The 13,855-nt window shown below is 36.2% G+C and overlaps 1 protein-coding gene across 1 annotated transcript in view; it reads right to left on the minus strand.

Moving 5' to 3' along the window:
- LOC126191350 (lysosomal acid glucosylceramidase-like) overlaps positions 1–13,855 on the minus strand; it is a 163,151-nt gene that overhangs the window by 55,542 nt on the left and 93,754 nt on the right. The window contains exon 6 of the mRNA XM_049932189.1: positions 10,674–10,818. Coding sequence (XP_049788146.1) covers positions 10,674–10,818 — 145 coding nt within the window. The remainder of the gene's footprint in view (positions 1–10,673; positions 10,819–13,855) is intronic.

The raw sequence follows: 13,855 nt of genomic DNA on the forward strand, positions 1-13,855 counted from the left end.
TTTCCCTTAATAGTGTGAACTTATTTAGAAATATTGTGCAATTCTGAATTTTTCACAAGGTATCCACTTACATCCTTTTGTGTTTTTTGGCATTACATATGTATCATATAAACATTTTTATCATTACAATATCACTGTCTTAATCATTTTACCCTTGTATCATCTCATCTCCATTTTTTACTTGTACTATGTCATCTTGTGATTCTCTGCACACTCTTGTTCCCTCTTTGTACTGCCACTATCTACAACCACTGTAAGAGATTCCACTGAACCACTCCAGATCCCCTAATAGCTCTCAAACCCTACTTTGCAGGCCTACTGCGTTCACCACACTCTCAGAATCTCCCTCCTGGCTTTCTACAGAACCTATACCCTAAACATACCCGCAACAGAATCATGAATTTGTCCTCCAATAAAGCCTCAGATCCACAGAAGAATCAATCCTTTCTCAAGGCCTTACCTTTCACCTCTCTACCAAATTTTATTTATGTAGTTATTAATTTCGAGTTCTGTAGTTCCAAATGAGAATATGTATGAGTTATCATACTTGGCTTCTGAATAAATATACAGTTATGCATACATATATACATACATTTCAGTTTTAAATTACACTGTAGATAGATAAAAAATGATGATTAGGCCATAAAGGCCAGAAAAACAAATTTAAGTGTACTCAGGAGATATTATGCATTTTGGCTAAGGAATTTGTCTATACTGTAATAAGATCCACCTAGAAGGAACTGCCTTAGCTTTTCTTTAAACTTGGGTATGTTTCCAAATAGTTCTTTAATTATTGATGAAAGGGCATTAAAAATCTGGGTGCCACCATATAAAACCCTCTTCTGCACCACTCTCTTTGCTTTTAGATCTAATGAACATCAAGTTTTCTTTTGGTGTTATAATTATGGTACAGACTATTAGTTTTAAATTAGTTGCTATTTTTTTAAACAAAGCACATCAGGGAAAATATATATTGAGCAGTTGTTGTAAATATTTGAAGAGCACTAAATAGATTTCTGCATGAGTGCCTAGGATGTAGTCCATACATAATTCTTATGGCTTGCTTCTGTGTATGGAATATTTTTCTTGCTATCAGTTGATTTCGCCAGAATATTACACCATAGGCCATAAATTGATGGAAATAGCCAAAATATGCTGTTTTTATTGCAGTCATTTCCCTACTCTGATATGATTCTCAAATCAAATGTTGCTGAGCTTAACCTTTGGTCAGATCTTGAATATTGTAGTGCCACTTAAGTTTGCTGCCTATATGCAGACCCAAGAATATGGAGCACTCAACCTTTAAAATCTCATGTTCCCCCATTTTTAGATTCATTTCATTGGTAACATTTGTATTAGATGAAAAAAGAACGTAATTTGTCTTTTTTAGATAGATAGAAAGACCATTAGTTTAGAATCATTTTTTTCATAGCTGCAAAAGGCTTATTTACTATCTCATTTGACACATTCCCCAAGGAATTATTAACTGCTATGGTAGTGTCATCAGCAAACTGGCGATTTTCCTATGTTCTGTGCATAGTGGCAGATCATTTATAAATATTAGAAAAAGAAGTGGCCTGATACTTAGCCTTGAGGTATTCCAGTGGCAATCAAGCCCCAGTTTGAAGACACCTGGCCACCATACAGTCCTTCCATGATTACTTTCTGCTTTCTGCCACACAGATAGGATTAAAGGCATTTGCCTACTGTTCCACTCATTCCTAGGGTGTTTGCTTTATTCAGGAGAATATGGTGACTTACACCGTCAAAGGCTTTTGACATATCACAAAATATTCCAACTGTCAGCATATTATTATTTATGGATTCTAAAACATTGTCCACAAACATGTGTATTGGTTGATACCCCTTTTCAAAAGCCCAACTCCTACTGCTGAGGGTGCTGTATTTACTAAGATGCTCAACTATTCAGTCGTGCATCAATTTCTCTAGTACCTTAGAAAAAACTGAGAGTAATGAAATGGGTCAATAATTTGTAGCATCAGTCTTTTCTCCCTTTTTATAAATTGGTTGTATAAGTCCATATTTTAGCCTGTCAGGGAATACACCTTTCTCCATGATACATTATAAATATGGCTCTGAGGACTGTGCTTATTTCTCTACAACAATATTTCAATAATTTACTGAGAATGTTATCAACTCCAGTAGAGTTTTTACTTTTTAATGACAGAATTACTTTTTCTATTTCTTTCACTGCTGCTTTCTGAACATTCATCTCATCTGTTTTGTTAGTCAATGTGTTTACACGAATTCTGCAGCTTTCTTTACAGAACCCAGGCACCTCATTTGATTTGTGATTGTTAAGAAAGGATTGCTGAAAATATTAGACTCTATTTCAGGATAATCCACTCTGTTGTACCCATTTCTTAAACTAGTAATTTCTTTGGAAGCTGATCTTTTCCCAATCTCACTTTTCACATATTTTCATATGGTTTTCATTTTGTTATCAGATTTATCAGTTTCCTCTTTTAAGTACATGCTTTTTGATTTCTGTATCACTTTTCTTAATATCTTAGAGTACATTTTATATTGCCTCATCATTTCAGTATTGTTAGACAATGTGGCTGACACATAAAATTCTCTTTTTGTTTTACATGAAACTTTAATGCTCTGGATAATACTTGGCTTAAATGCAGTGTTAAACTGGTTTTCTCTGACTCCTTTCTTTGGAAACACTTCCTCAAAAAGACATTATTTGATTAATAAATACATTAAATTTTGAGTTAACATCTGTTGTTATATACTTTAGACCAGTCTGGTAACTGTAGCTTCTGCCTATATCGCTCTATTTTTTCTTTACTTATTGGTCTCACAGCTTTCCAGACAGGTTTTGGTTTTATCTTAAGATCCAACTGAGGGATAGTAAGAAGTATAGCATCATGGTCTGGCAGCCTATTTAAGACTTGACTGACTGTCAAGCTGATGTGGCCAGACTTATAATCAAAAACGTGCTCAGTTAGCATACTAGTGGGAAATTCTACTATTTGCATTAAATTGTAAGAGCTCGTCAATTCAGTCATGCTGGGCTTCTTGAAGACCTCCTCTCCTTCTCAAGGTTCCTACAGTGGAAACACTTTTTGCCACTAACCCTACCAATCAGTCTCAATCCAAATCAATACTGAACACTGTCTCAGTTTACTCCTTCATCCAACTGTAGTCCATACCCATTGACCCTAAACCACTTAATGTTAAACTTCCAAAGATTTGCTAATATCAAACTTTACATGAGCATCATTTCCAAAGCCCTTAACATAGAGACCAACCTCATATCGACAGAAAGAACCACAATCTGCCATGTGAAAACTGATCCTGATCTTATAATCCTGACAAATACTCCACCACTGTTGTTATGAACTGCCGAGATTGCATTCTGCTGCGACTCTGCCAACTATTAGATACGTCCAACCACAAGCCCTGCCACATTGATCCCATTCCAGAAATTGAATAAAAGCTCTAGTCCCTCTTCAGATCCTTAGGTCCTCCCCAGAATATCTGCCATTGCCTCCATCACCTCCCATTCCCCTATCTTCTTCATGCTTCCTAGAGTTTATAGACCCAATGATCAGTCACCCCATTGTGGCTGCTTATTGTGCCCCACAAAGAAAATCTCTGCTCTTGTGGACCAACACCTTCAGTCTAATATCTGCAACCTAACCTCCTATATAAAAGACACTAACCATTAACTCCACAGACTTCCCACAGTTCCTGTTCTTTTGCCGCATGGTGCCCTGCTCATCAGTGTTGATGTCACCTCACTCTACACTGAGTTCCCCAATGCCCATGGCCTTTCCATTTTGAACACTATATTTCCCAATACCCAGCTGCCTCCAAATCTACAGTCTCCTTTCTGGTCACCAAGGCCAGCTGTATCTTCATCCATAATTACTTCTCCTTTGAACGGTTCTTGTGGGTTATCTAGAGGAATAATATGAATGATACTTGTACACATAATCAATCTCCAAGAATACCCCAGACAATGTTAACAATATAGGAATGTGTATACCCCTGTTATGAACTCTGTATACCATCCTACAAAGTGATAGTTAGTCCACAGTATTCACTAGTATTTCATGAACAATGGCAAAAACACATCCTACCCTCAATCAACACATTATGTGTTGAACATCCTCTGCATATGTTACAATCTGGAGTACTTCTGTAAGTAATCAATGATTACATGGCTAAAAGGTGAGTAGATGCCCTGCTAGTATTGATTCTATTTTATTCCTTTTCAGCATGCTTTAATTATGAATGTACTTGCAACCTTATGCAATTTTGTATCTGACTGATGTATACCTAGTACAAATTTCCAAGTATCATTTAATACATGTATGTGTTTGAATTTCTAATACTACTGAAAAAGTATATGATTGTATCTGCAGTCGCACTTTATCTGTTTTGCCTATTGGGTACCAATTTTGGCACACAGTACCATCCTCAGGCCATCTCCTGCCATGAAACTTGCTTCCCAAGTAGGTGTGCCAACTGAAAGGTGTGTTGTATTTGATATACCTACTTGGGAAGCAAGCATGATGACTGTGTGCCAGGGGATGGCATGAGGATGGTACTGTGTACTGAAACCAGTAGCTGGTAGGCACAGTTAATAAACTGTGACTGTAGACACAAAAATATACATTTTCAGTTCTGTATTGGTTGCTGTTCCACAGACAATAAATTTCCTTCAATGCAGACTCAAGTAGTAACAACGAATATAACTCTTTTTTTATATGTGTAGCAGCACCTACAATATATCTTTCAATTGATACATTTATAAAATTATTCAAAAAGCTTCAGTCTTTTGGCAAAATAATTCTAAGAAATTAATATAACTTGGTACTTTCTTTTAAGACATAAATACCTTGCATATAATAACCTAACAAAGTTGTTATTTATTAACTTGTATTTCATGTTTTACAGAAGCGTAGTTCAGTAACCATATCATTAAAGTGTAGAATCTTTTTCTGAAAGACCAATACAATGATAACATCCAAAGTACCAATTAACTGATATGTTGTTCCTTACAGTTTAGTTATAAACCATGTAACTACGCGCGGTTGAAACTCTACTATATGAGTGACTTGCGTAAATAATATTATTGATTTTTTAAAGTCTCTACAGTGAAAGTGTTAAAAATTTGAGAAAATCTAATGATAACAAAGCTTATTTTACTCACAGTTAATTAAAATATGCATACTAACTCCAAACATCCCTTGTTTTATCATACAGATTTTGCTGCCTTCAAGCAAAGATCAAGTTAAATGCCACATCCAAATCAGAGATATAATTTTAGTCCTTTGCTTATTATTTATCAATTTCAAACAGATATTCTTCTCTATTCCTTTTCTTTTTATCAAAATGATTATCACATATTTCCTGGATCATTATTACCAATACAAATTAATTATTTTCCACTTTTTTGTTGTATCAAATAGTGTTTAAGAGATTATTATTGTCTAGATAGACCTAGCACATGTAAATTTTATCTCTGAACTGTTATTTTCCAATGTTGCTAACAGAAAATTATTACATCTTCAGCTGCTCTTTTTATGTATTCTGAAAACATCTTTTATTTTATTTTTTTCCTTTTTGGGTGTCAAGATTAATTAAGAGCAAATTCTGTTTGCTTCATCTAAGACATTGGGAACTTTGTTTTAATTTTCCACTATTGAAAGTTTTATTTGATCTATATTTTAGATGTTAGCCAACATGAAACACTAACATGTCCTTATTGAATATTCACTCACCCCAATAAATCTGCAAATAATGATAACACTATCAGTCCAATGTTACAATAAGCTTACAGTTCACATATACCCCTTCTCCACACCACTATTTTGCAAGATCTCCCTGTACTAACAGTGCTATTCTGCAATTAAAACCAATTCTGACTATTATAATTGGAACATATTTTACCAGCAGGAAACCTGAGGAATTCCAAAATTTCCTGATAGTCACTCTCTTTATAGTTGACTTACCACACCTGTAAACTGGATCCCATTATGTCTGAACTCTCTGACCCTGTGAGCAGCACCCAAAGCTCAACTGCAACTGCTCCAGTCCCAATCACAACTGCTCAGAATGTCCATGTTAAATCTTTTTAGAACAATTAAATCAAACAAATGTACAGTGCTACCATTACTTTTAACAATTAAAGAATTCTTAAGGATGACTGCCAGTTCATCTTCTAATGGCCAGCTACCACATGCAAAAACATCTTTGTCACTCAAGCTGCTTTTGCAATATAGGCAATCATTAAAGAATTTGGCATAAGTGGTCTACAAAATATATTTGAATAACAACATATAAACAACCATTTATAACAGCACATGATAAACATCCTGCGTATGACAATATATGCTCCGGTGCTGGATTAATATGTTATGGTGATAAAATTTCTGTGATACCAAATACCACCAAAGCTTTACAGACTGAAATTACCTTCACAGTCTTGTCCAGAAACAGATCTCTCATGTACTATCTTACATCAACTACCATTCCTCTTATACCTATAGTCCCTCCATGAAGGAGGACAACACTCATGACTGAGTACCACCGAGGACTGGAGCAATTCAGTCACATTCTCCACCAGGGTTTTGACCATATCATATCCTGCCCTGAAATGAGAAACGTCCTCCCCACTATCCTCCTCACCCCTCCCACAGTGGTATTCTGCTGCCACCCAACCAACACAATATTGTTGCCTGTCTCTACTCCACCCATTCACCCAACCTGTTGCCTCACATTTCATATCCCCACAATTGACCAAGATGGAAGACCTGTCCCATACATACTCCCTCTCCATTCCTGTTACTTACATTTCCTACCCCATAAAAGACATGGCCATCTTTGAAAGTAGCGATGTGATCTACAAACTCAGCTGGCACATTCTATGTGGTCGTGACTACTAAAGAGCTGTCTGTCCACATGTATGGCCTCTGACAAACTGTAACCAAGAGACAGATGTATCACTTAGTTGCTTAACATGCCACCCAATATGTTATGGTACACTTTAATGGCTGCTTCATAGCCTGTGCCATCTGGATTCTTCCCACCCACACCAGTTTTACTGAATTGCACAGGTGGGGACTCTCCCTTCAAAATGTCCTTCATTCCTGTAACCTTCCTGGCCTGAACCTTTGCTATTCCCTATTCTCTTTCTCTCCATCCCTTTCCCTGCTCTCATTACAGTACACACAAGCCTTCTATCTAGTCAATGCACTTACAAGTCCTCTCCTCTTCCCTACATCCCCCTATCCCCTCTCTTCCCAGCACAGTCACCTGATTCTGCACACAGCAGCCCTGTTCTATCCCCATCATGTCCCTGCATGATGCTTCAGGTAGCACTGGCATCTCTCCCACCTTTACTCTGCTATCCCTCCTCCTTCTTGCTGCATGCCTCCTCCTTACCCTTAACACTAGACACCAGCAGACTGCTGCTCAAGTCACAAACAGCTGCTGTTGGAACTTAGTGCCCAAAGACAGTGACCATATATGTTTGAGATGTTTTGTGTGAATGTGTGGGAGTTCTAGTACTGAGGAAGTGCTGTGACCAAAACCTTAAATATTTCTGGTGTACTGTTTCATTGTATCTGTCTGTGACTCAATGCTTCCTCCATGTAGTGAGTAGCAATGTATCCTTTCATTATTGTTATTCCATCATGGAGTTTTTATTGTCTAAGTTTGTTTATGGTAAGCTAAGTAGCAGGTGTTATGGCAGAAGAGCCCTGGAGCCATGAACTATGGAAACTGTTAAAAGTGCTCACTATGCTTACATTCAGTACATTTGAACTATGAAGTAACAATTTTAGGGAACTCTCTGACAGCACCCAGTATATTTAAAATTCACAACAAGGCAATTACAACAATAAACAAAAGTAAAATATGGGGGGCATACAGACTTGACTTTACTGTTCTTAGCATATCCAAGCAAGAAAAATTATTTTATTTTTGAAAACAAATTTAATATATAATGATAAAGGTCTGCAGAGGAGCTTCCATGACCATAACACCAGACTCAGCAAAAACTTTCATACAGCCGAAACAAATAATACAATATGTCAGAAGTATGCATTCAACAAAGGTTTGAAACTATTCAACAAACTACCTGTGAAAACAAGAAATTATTTAGGGCACAAAGTCCTTAAAACATTCTTTACGGTCATTTTTAAAGTGATACATTAATTTCTACTCAGTGAGTAGGTACTGCATATATAAATTACAGTTCACAGTGTCACACATTTATTTCTTTTTTTATGTACTAGCTGAATTTATATCATACGTTTTAATTTATTTGTTTGCATCCTAATTCATGTATGTAATGTCTATATTTTTAAATATTATCATAGTTATTGCGTGCTTTGGCATTTTTGTTAATTCATATCTGCTGTCATTTTTTGGTACGATATTTGTGCAGAATTTTATGTTTATTTTCGTTTATTAGCTGTTCAAGATTAAAGAAACATCACCTTTGCAAATTTCAAACATTTGTTTTTGTTGCAAATGCACTCTCTTCACGTAACTTTTTTTACTCTATATCAAGCATTTTGTTGTCATCAGTCCCATATCTTCATGAAAATACATTACAAGGTTTCTGAGATTCAACAAATGAATCTCTCCTTAAAAACTACAGCCCCACAGAAATTCAGTCCTCTTACAGTACTCAATTTTAATGCCACAGCAAAATTCAGTCTTCTGAACTTGTCAATGATAAGATGTCATGGGTAAATTATTTTACAGACACCTCCAGCATTGAAAGATGGTATGGCTGTGGGGTTGGGTTTTGAAAATGCAACTGGTGTTTTGCCTCTGGAAGCTAGAATTGTGCTTACTGACATTTTACACTAAGAATATGTGGGAGCATGTTTCATATATTTATGATGAATTAAATTCTCATTATATCTTTTGGTTTTCTAAAGACAGTTTTCACACGGCTTCTTTCTGTAGTTGTTACACAGCACATAATTATTGTATATATGTGTGAATTTTAGTTTCAGCACGAAATTGCAACTAAAATGAAAATACTGAGAAGAAATCATTTTCTGGATCAAATGGTGTAAAGTAACAAATTTATGGAAGCAGCAAAACTCTTATCTCAACTTTACAGATGGTAACAGTTTGGATTTGTTTACGTGATTTTCAAAATGTGTTTCTCTGAGACACCCACATCCCCAAGATATTTGTTGACTATGTAGCTTTATTTCATTGTAAGTCCTCTACATACACCTTTCCCCTTCTGCAATTGTAACTTACCAGTGTTCTCAGTTTTAACATGCCACAGACAGCACTTTTATAACAACAATAATAATAAACCTAACAAATTGTTTTAACAGATTAACATGAGTAATTCATAGGACAAACTCAAGTTGCTTCATATTACAGAGCAAAGCTTGTAATAACTGCATAATCTTATTGTCCTAATGGATATGTTATAAGGTGAAAACAATTATTTTTCTTTCCCTCTTGATTGTTGTAATTCAAGTTTTGAAATGGTGAAGATTTGACAATATGTGTTCTACAGTTGCTAAAATATTGGTAGTAGAGACAAAATTTTAAAACAATATTAACAGAAGGATGCAATTCTTTGTCAAAGATCTCAAAAAGAAAATTCAGAAATTTTAGGACCAGTGTTGAGGTGGTGCTTTCCCCTAGACACCCACAGTTTGAATTCCTAGACTATGAAGGAGAGTGGAATATCCAGAAGCTGCATGTATATCACTGCCTCTTTTTCAATGATTATAATGCCATCTTTCTCATAACTTGCAACTAGCAGAAAAATATTTAAATTCAAAAGATTAATCACATATGGGGAGAGTCTCTTCCTCAAATTGGAGATTCTTACATTAAAAATATAAATTTTTTACTAAATTACTATTGGAAGAGCGTGTTACAACCCCCATGGGACTGTTCCCACTCCTCCTTGTGACACAGCTTGAACTCTTAGTGTTAGAGAATTTTATGCAAGGATCTTGCTGTAAAATCCTTTGTCACAAAAGTTTTAATCCGCCATTACTTCTCTCTTACTTATTCAGAGTTGATACCAACAAATTTGTTCTAATTCAGAATTTAAACTGTGTAGTGGAGCATGTAAACATGTGTTTTATGAGAAGTACCCTGTTTCACTATCTTTCAGTGCAGTGATGCAGTGTTGGATTTTCATTTAGGATAATTTCAGTTCTGGTCTCCACGGCTGGGGTTATGATGTTATTGAATAACCTATTCTTCTAAATTAAATGTAGAATGTAGAAACATTTTCAATGAAAGAACAGTGGCAAAATCTACTGTAATACATGAATTTTAATAAATCAGATGTACATGAAACATCACACATAATGTGTTACTCTGTTAAATAAGAAATGGAAGGAGTAATGGTAATAACTCACTTTATAAATGAAGTATTTTTCTCTACAACTATTGTGTTGTACTGTGTCATCTTCGATATGTGTAGTTATATAAATGTACTAATATTGGATAAAAGGCTGTAGATGCATGTAGATGTCATTGTTTCATGAAGAACATGTATTGCTACTATATTTCTGCCAAGACATATTTTAATATAGTCCCTGTATTACACATCAAGACAGTTACATCTGTAGATGAAAAAATGGGATTCATAAGCAATAATTAGTGTTTAAATAAGGCATGTATTCATGACTCACCAATGCTGGCTTCTGTTGATATAATAAATTTTGAGGGGTATTTCTCATGTGTATTATTTAATATCCGAGCTGGAGATATTTGGTCATAGTACCAATGGACAGCAAAACCATCAACATATTTTTGCATACTTTCATCTTCCATAAGCTGCAATGAAAAAACTTGCATTTGAAGTGAAATAATATTAAATACTATAGCCAGCTTGGAATGGAATGATTGATATTTCAACCTAGCTAAAGATATTACAAAGCAGGATACATATAAAGATATCACAGTGGCAAAATTGTTCAAGACAACACAGGTCTGATTTCTCACTTCATAACTTACAGTCTCACTACATTTTTCAAATCTTTCATTATCTCTTTTTCAATAATTTAATGTTCTCACTAATTTTGTATACCAACAAATTTGTTCTAATTCATGTCATGTCCATATCCTCATTTTTAACTCCTATGCTAGTGTAGTCATTCACCTGTGAAGTGTGATAGTAATTACAGTAAAATAAGAAATTAATGGTGAATCTTTGCAATTAAAAATAAAAATTTCTTTCTACAGGTGCTACCAAACAAACAATGACAGCAAAAAGTTTTCAGATAGTGGTAAGTAAACTACATTAGTCATGAACTGAAAGGTTGAACTGAAAATGACAATGCTTCTCCAGGTTATTTTTGCTATTGAAAGTTAAATGCTCTTGGTTTCCTCTGTCCTTATAACTTATAACCTTATGGGTTATAAGTGAACCTGCAGTTTGACAAGCAATCTGAATCACTGCTATTTTTGATTTTTTCACACGTGCACATTATTTCCAAACTTGATGATCATGTTAACTGCCAGAGAAAAAATTTGACCTAACAATGAATTAAAATTATGCGAACGATTTTCTAGGTTATTTTTTAACCACCACTCTACAGAACATTTGTCACAGTGAAAATCAGCAAACATTGCATATACATTATAAGATAAATGTAATTTTAAATGTGAACAGCACTCTGATGATGAACCTGTTGATTTGAAAGTTAAATATTTAAACACCTGTAATATAATTTGTATGACACCAACAGATACATTAACTTCACAAATATAGGAAGTTCTAACACAAAGGTATCAGGGCGAATCTCAGATAAAATAGATTATATGATGATCAATGTGAAAGAGAGTGTTAATTACATATGTGTTGGTTTTCATTACTCACATCAGTTGCCAGAATGTTTAAGCTTTCCTACAAGTGAGTAATGGAGTGATAAGACACTGGACTTATATTTGGCAGAGTTGAAATCCAGTTCAAATCGTGACTGGATATCCAGCTTTAGGATCTACATGGATTTCTTAAATCACCTAGGTGAATACCAGAGTTGTTCCTGTCAAAGGGCATGGTCTATTTCCTTCCCTATCCTTCCTGAATCCCAATTTGTGCTTTGTCTCTGATGAGTTTGTTATCAATACGGTGTTATACCATAATCTTCCTTCTTTCCCTTTTTGAGTTTTGCTGTGTCATGAACAAATAAAATGAAACAATGGATATCCAGGATGGAATGTAATGTAATAATATTTTGAAAAAGTTGCTACTCACCATTTAGTGGAGATGCTGAGTAGCAGATAGACATAACAAAAAGACTGTCATGATATAAGCTTTTGGCCTACAAGGCCTTTGTTGAAAATAGTGGACAGACAGACAAACAGACAGACAGACACACACACACACACACACACACTCACACACACACACACACACACACACACACACACACACACACACACACACACACACAAGCTTAAATAATGACAGTCTTTTTGTTGTGCCTATCTGCGACTCAGCGTCTTCGCTAAATCATGAGTAGCAACTCTCATAATATAGAACAACTAAAATGGTTGCACAGAAGTGGATTCTGAATGGTGTAAACATAAACTTCTTTAAAACTAAGACAGCAGAGTAGAAGACAGATACCATTAATCAGGCAAAAGCATCAGAAAACAAATGGGATACATGTTATGAAACCACACTGAGACATTTGGACTGCCACTCCCTATCAAAGTAACATTGTCCACGTCCATAACATACTACAGTCAGGCCTGGTTGCCTAGAGGTAAAGTTCATTCCTGGAAACATAGACATCATGAGATCAAATCCTAGCAAGTCCACAGAAATTTCTGCCTACCTTCAATCTAGCCTTCAATTCTCAACAACATGAAGAGTTAACAGAAATGACAAGAGATTCAGATTCTGTTTTAAACTGTAGATACCCATTCTGTAGTTGAATAAATGGAGTACATCAGGACACAAAAGTCACAAAAATTTGTGTCCAATTGAAATACTTGCCATTGGCCATTCAGATGCATCAGGTTATTATTATTATTATTAATATTATTACACACTACCATAATGAATGTAATGACAAATTAAAATTCCCACTTAGCCTCATTAAACTAAGATAGAACATATATTCTTTTAATAATGCCTGACATATCGATAGATCTGTCGATATAATTAGACATTTGTATGATGAGATCACTAGGAGCAACGTGAAAGGATACAAGAGAAAACACCTGCTGCAGATTAAAGGGCTCCAAAGGACCACTATGGTCTTACTTGCTATAACTGGCCAACATCATATTCTCTGGTGTATCTACACTCCTGGAAATGGAAAAAAGAACACATTGACACCGGTGTGTCAGACCCACCATACTTGCTCCGGACACTGCGAGAGGGCTGTACAAGCAATGATCACACGCACGGCACAGTGGACACACCAGGAACCGCGGTGTTGGCCGTCGAATGGCGCTAGCTGCGCAGCATTTGTGCACCACCGCCGTCAGTGTCAGCCAGTTTGCCATGGCATACGGAGCTCCATCGCAGTCTTTAACACTGGTAGCATGCCGCGACAGCGTGGACGTGAACCGTATGTGCAGTTGACGGACTTTGAGCGAGGGCGTATAGTGCGCATGCGGGAGGCCGGGTGGACGTACCGCCGAATTGCTCAACATGTGGGGCGTGAGGTCTCCACAGTACATCGATGTTGTCGCCAGTGGTCGGCGGAAGGTGCACGTGCCCGTCGACCTGGGACCGGACCGCAGCGACGCACGGATGCACGCCAAGACCGTAGGATCCTACGCAGTGCCGTAGGGGACCGCACCGCCACTTCCCAGCAAATTAGGGACACTGTTGCTCCTGGGGTATCGACAAGGA

This window comes from Schistocerca cancellata, chromosome 6 (assembly GCF_023864275.1).
Source record: "Schistocerca cancellata isolate TAMUIC-IGC-003103 chromosome 6, iqSchCanc2.1, whole genome shotgun sequence".
NCBI lineage: Eukaryota > Metazoa > Arthropoda > Insecta > Orthoptera > Acrididae > Schistocerca > Schistocerca cancellata.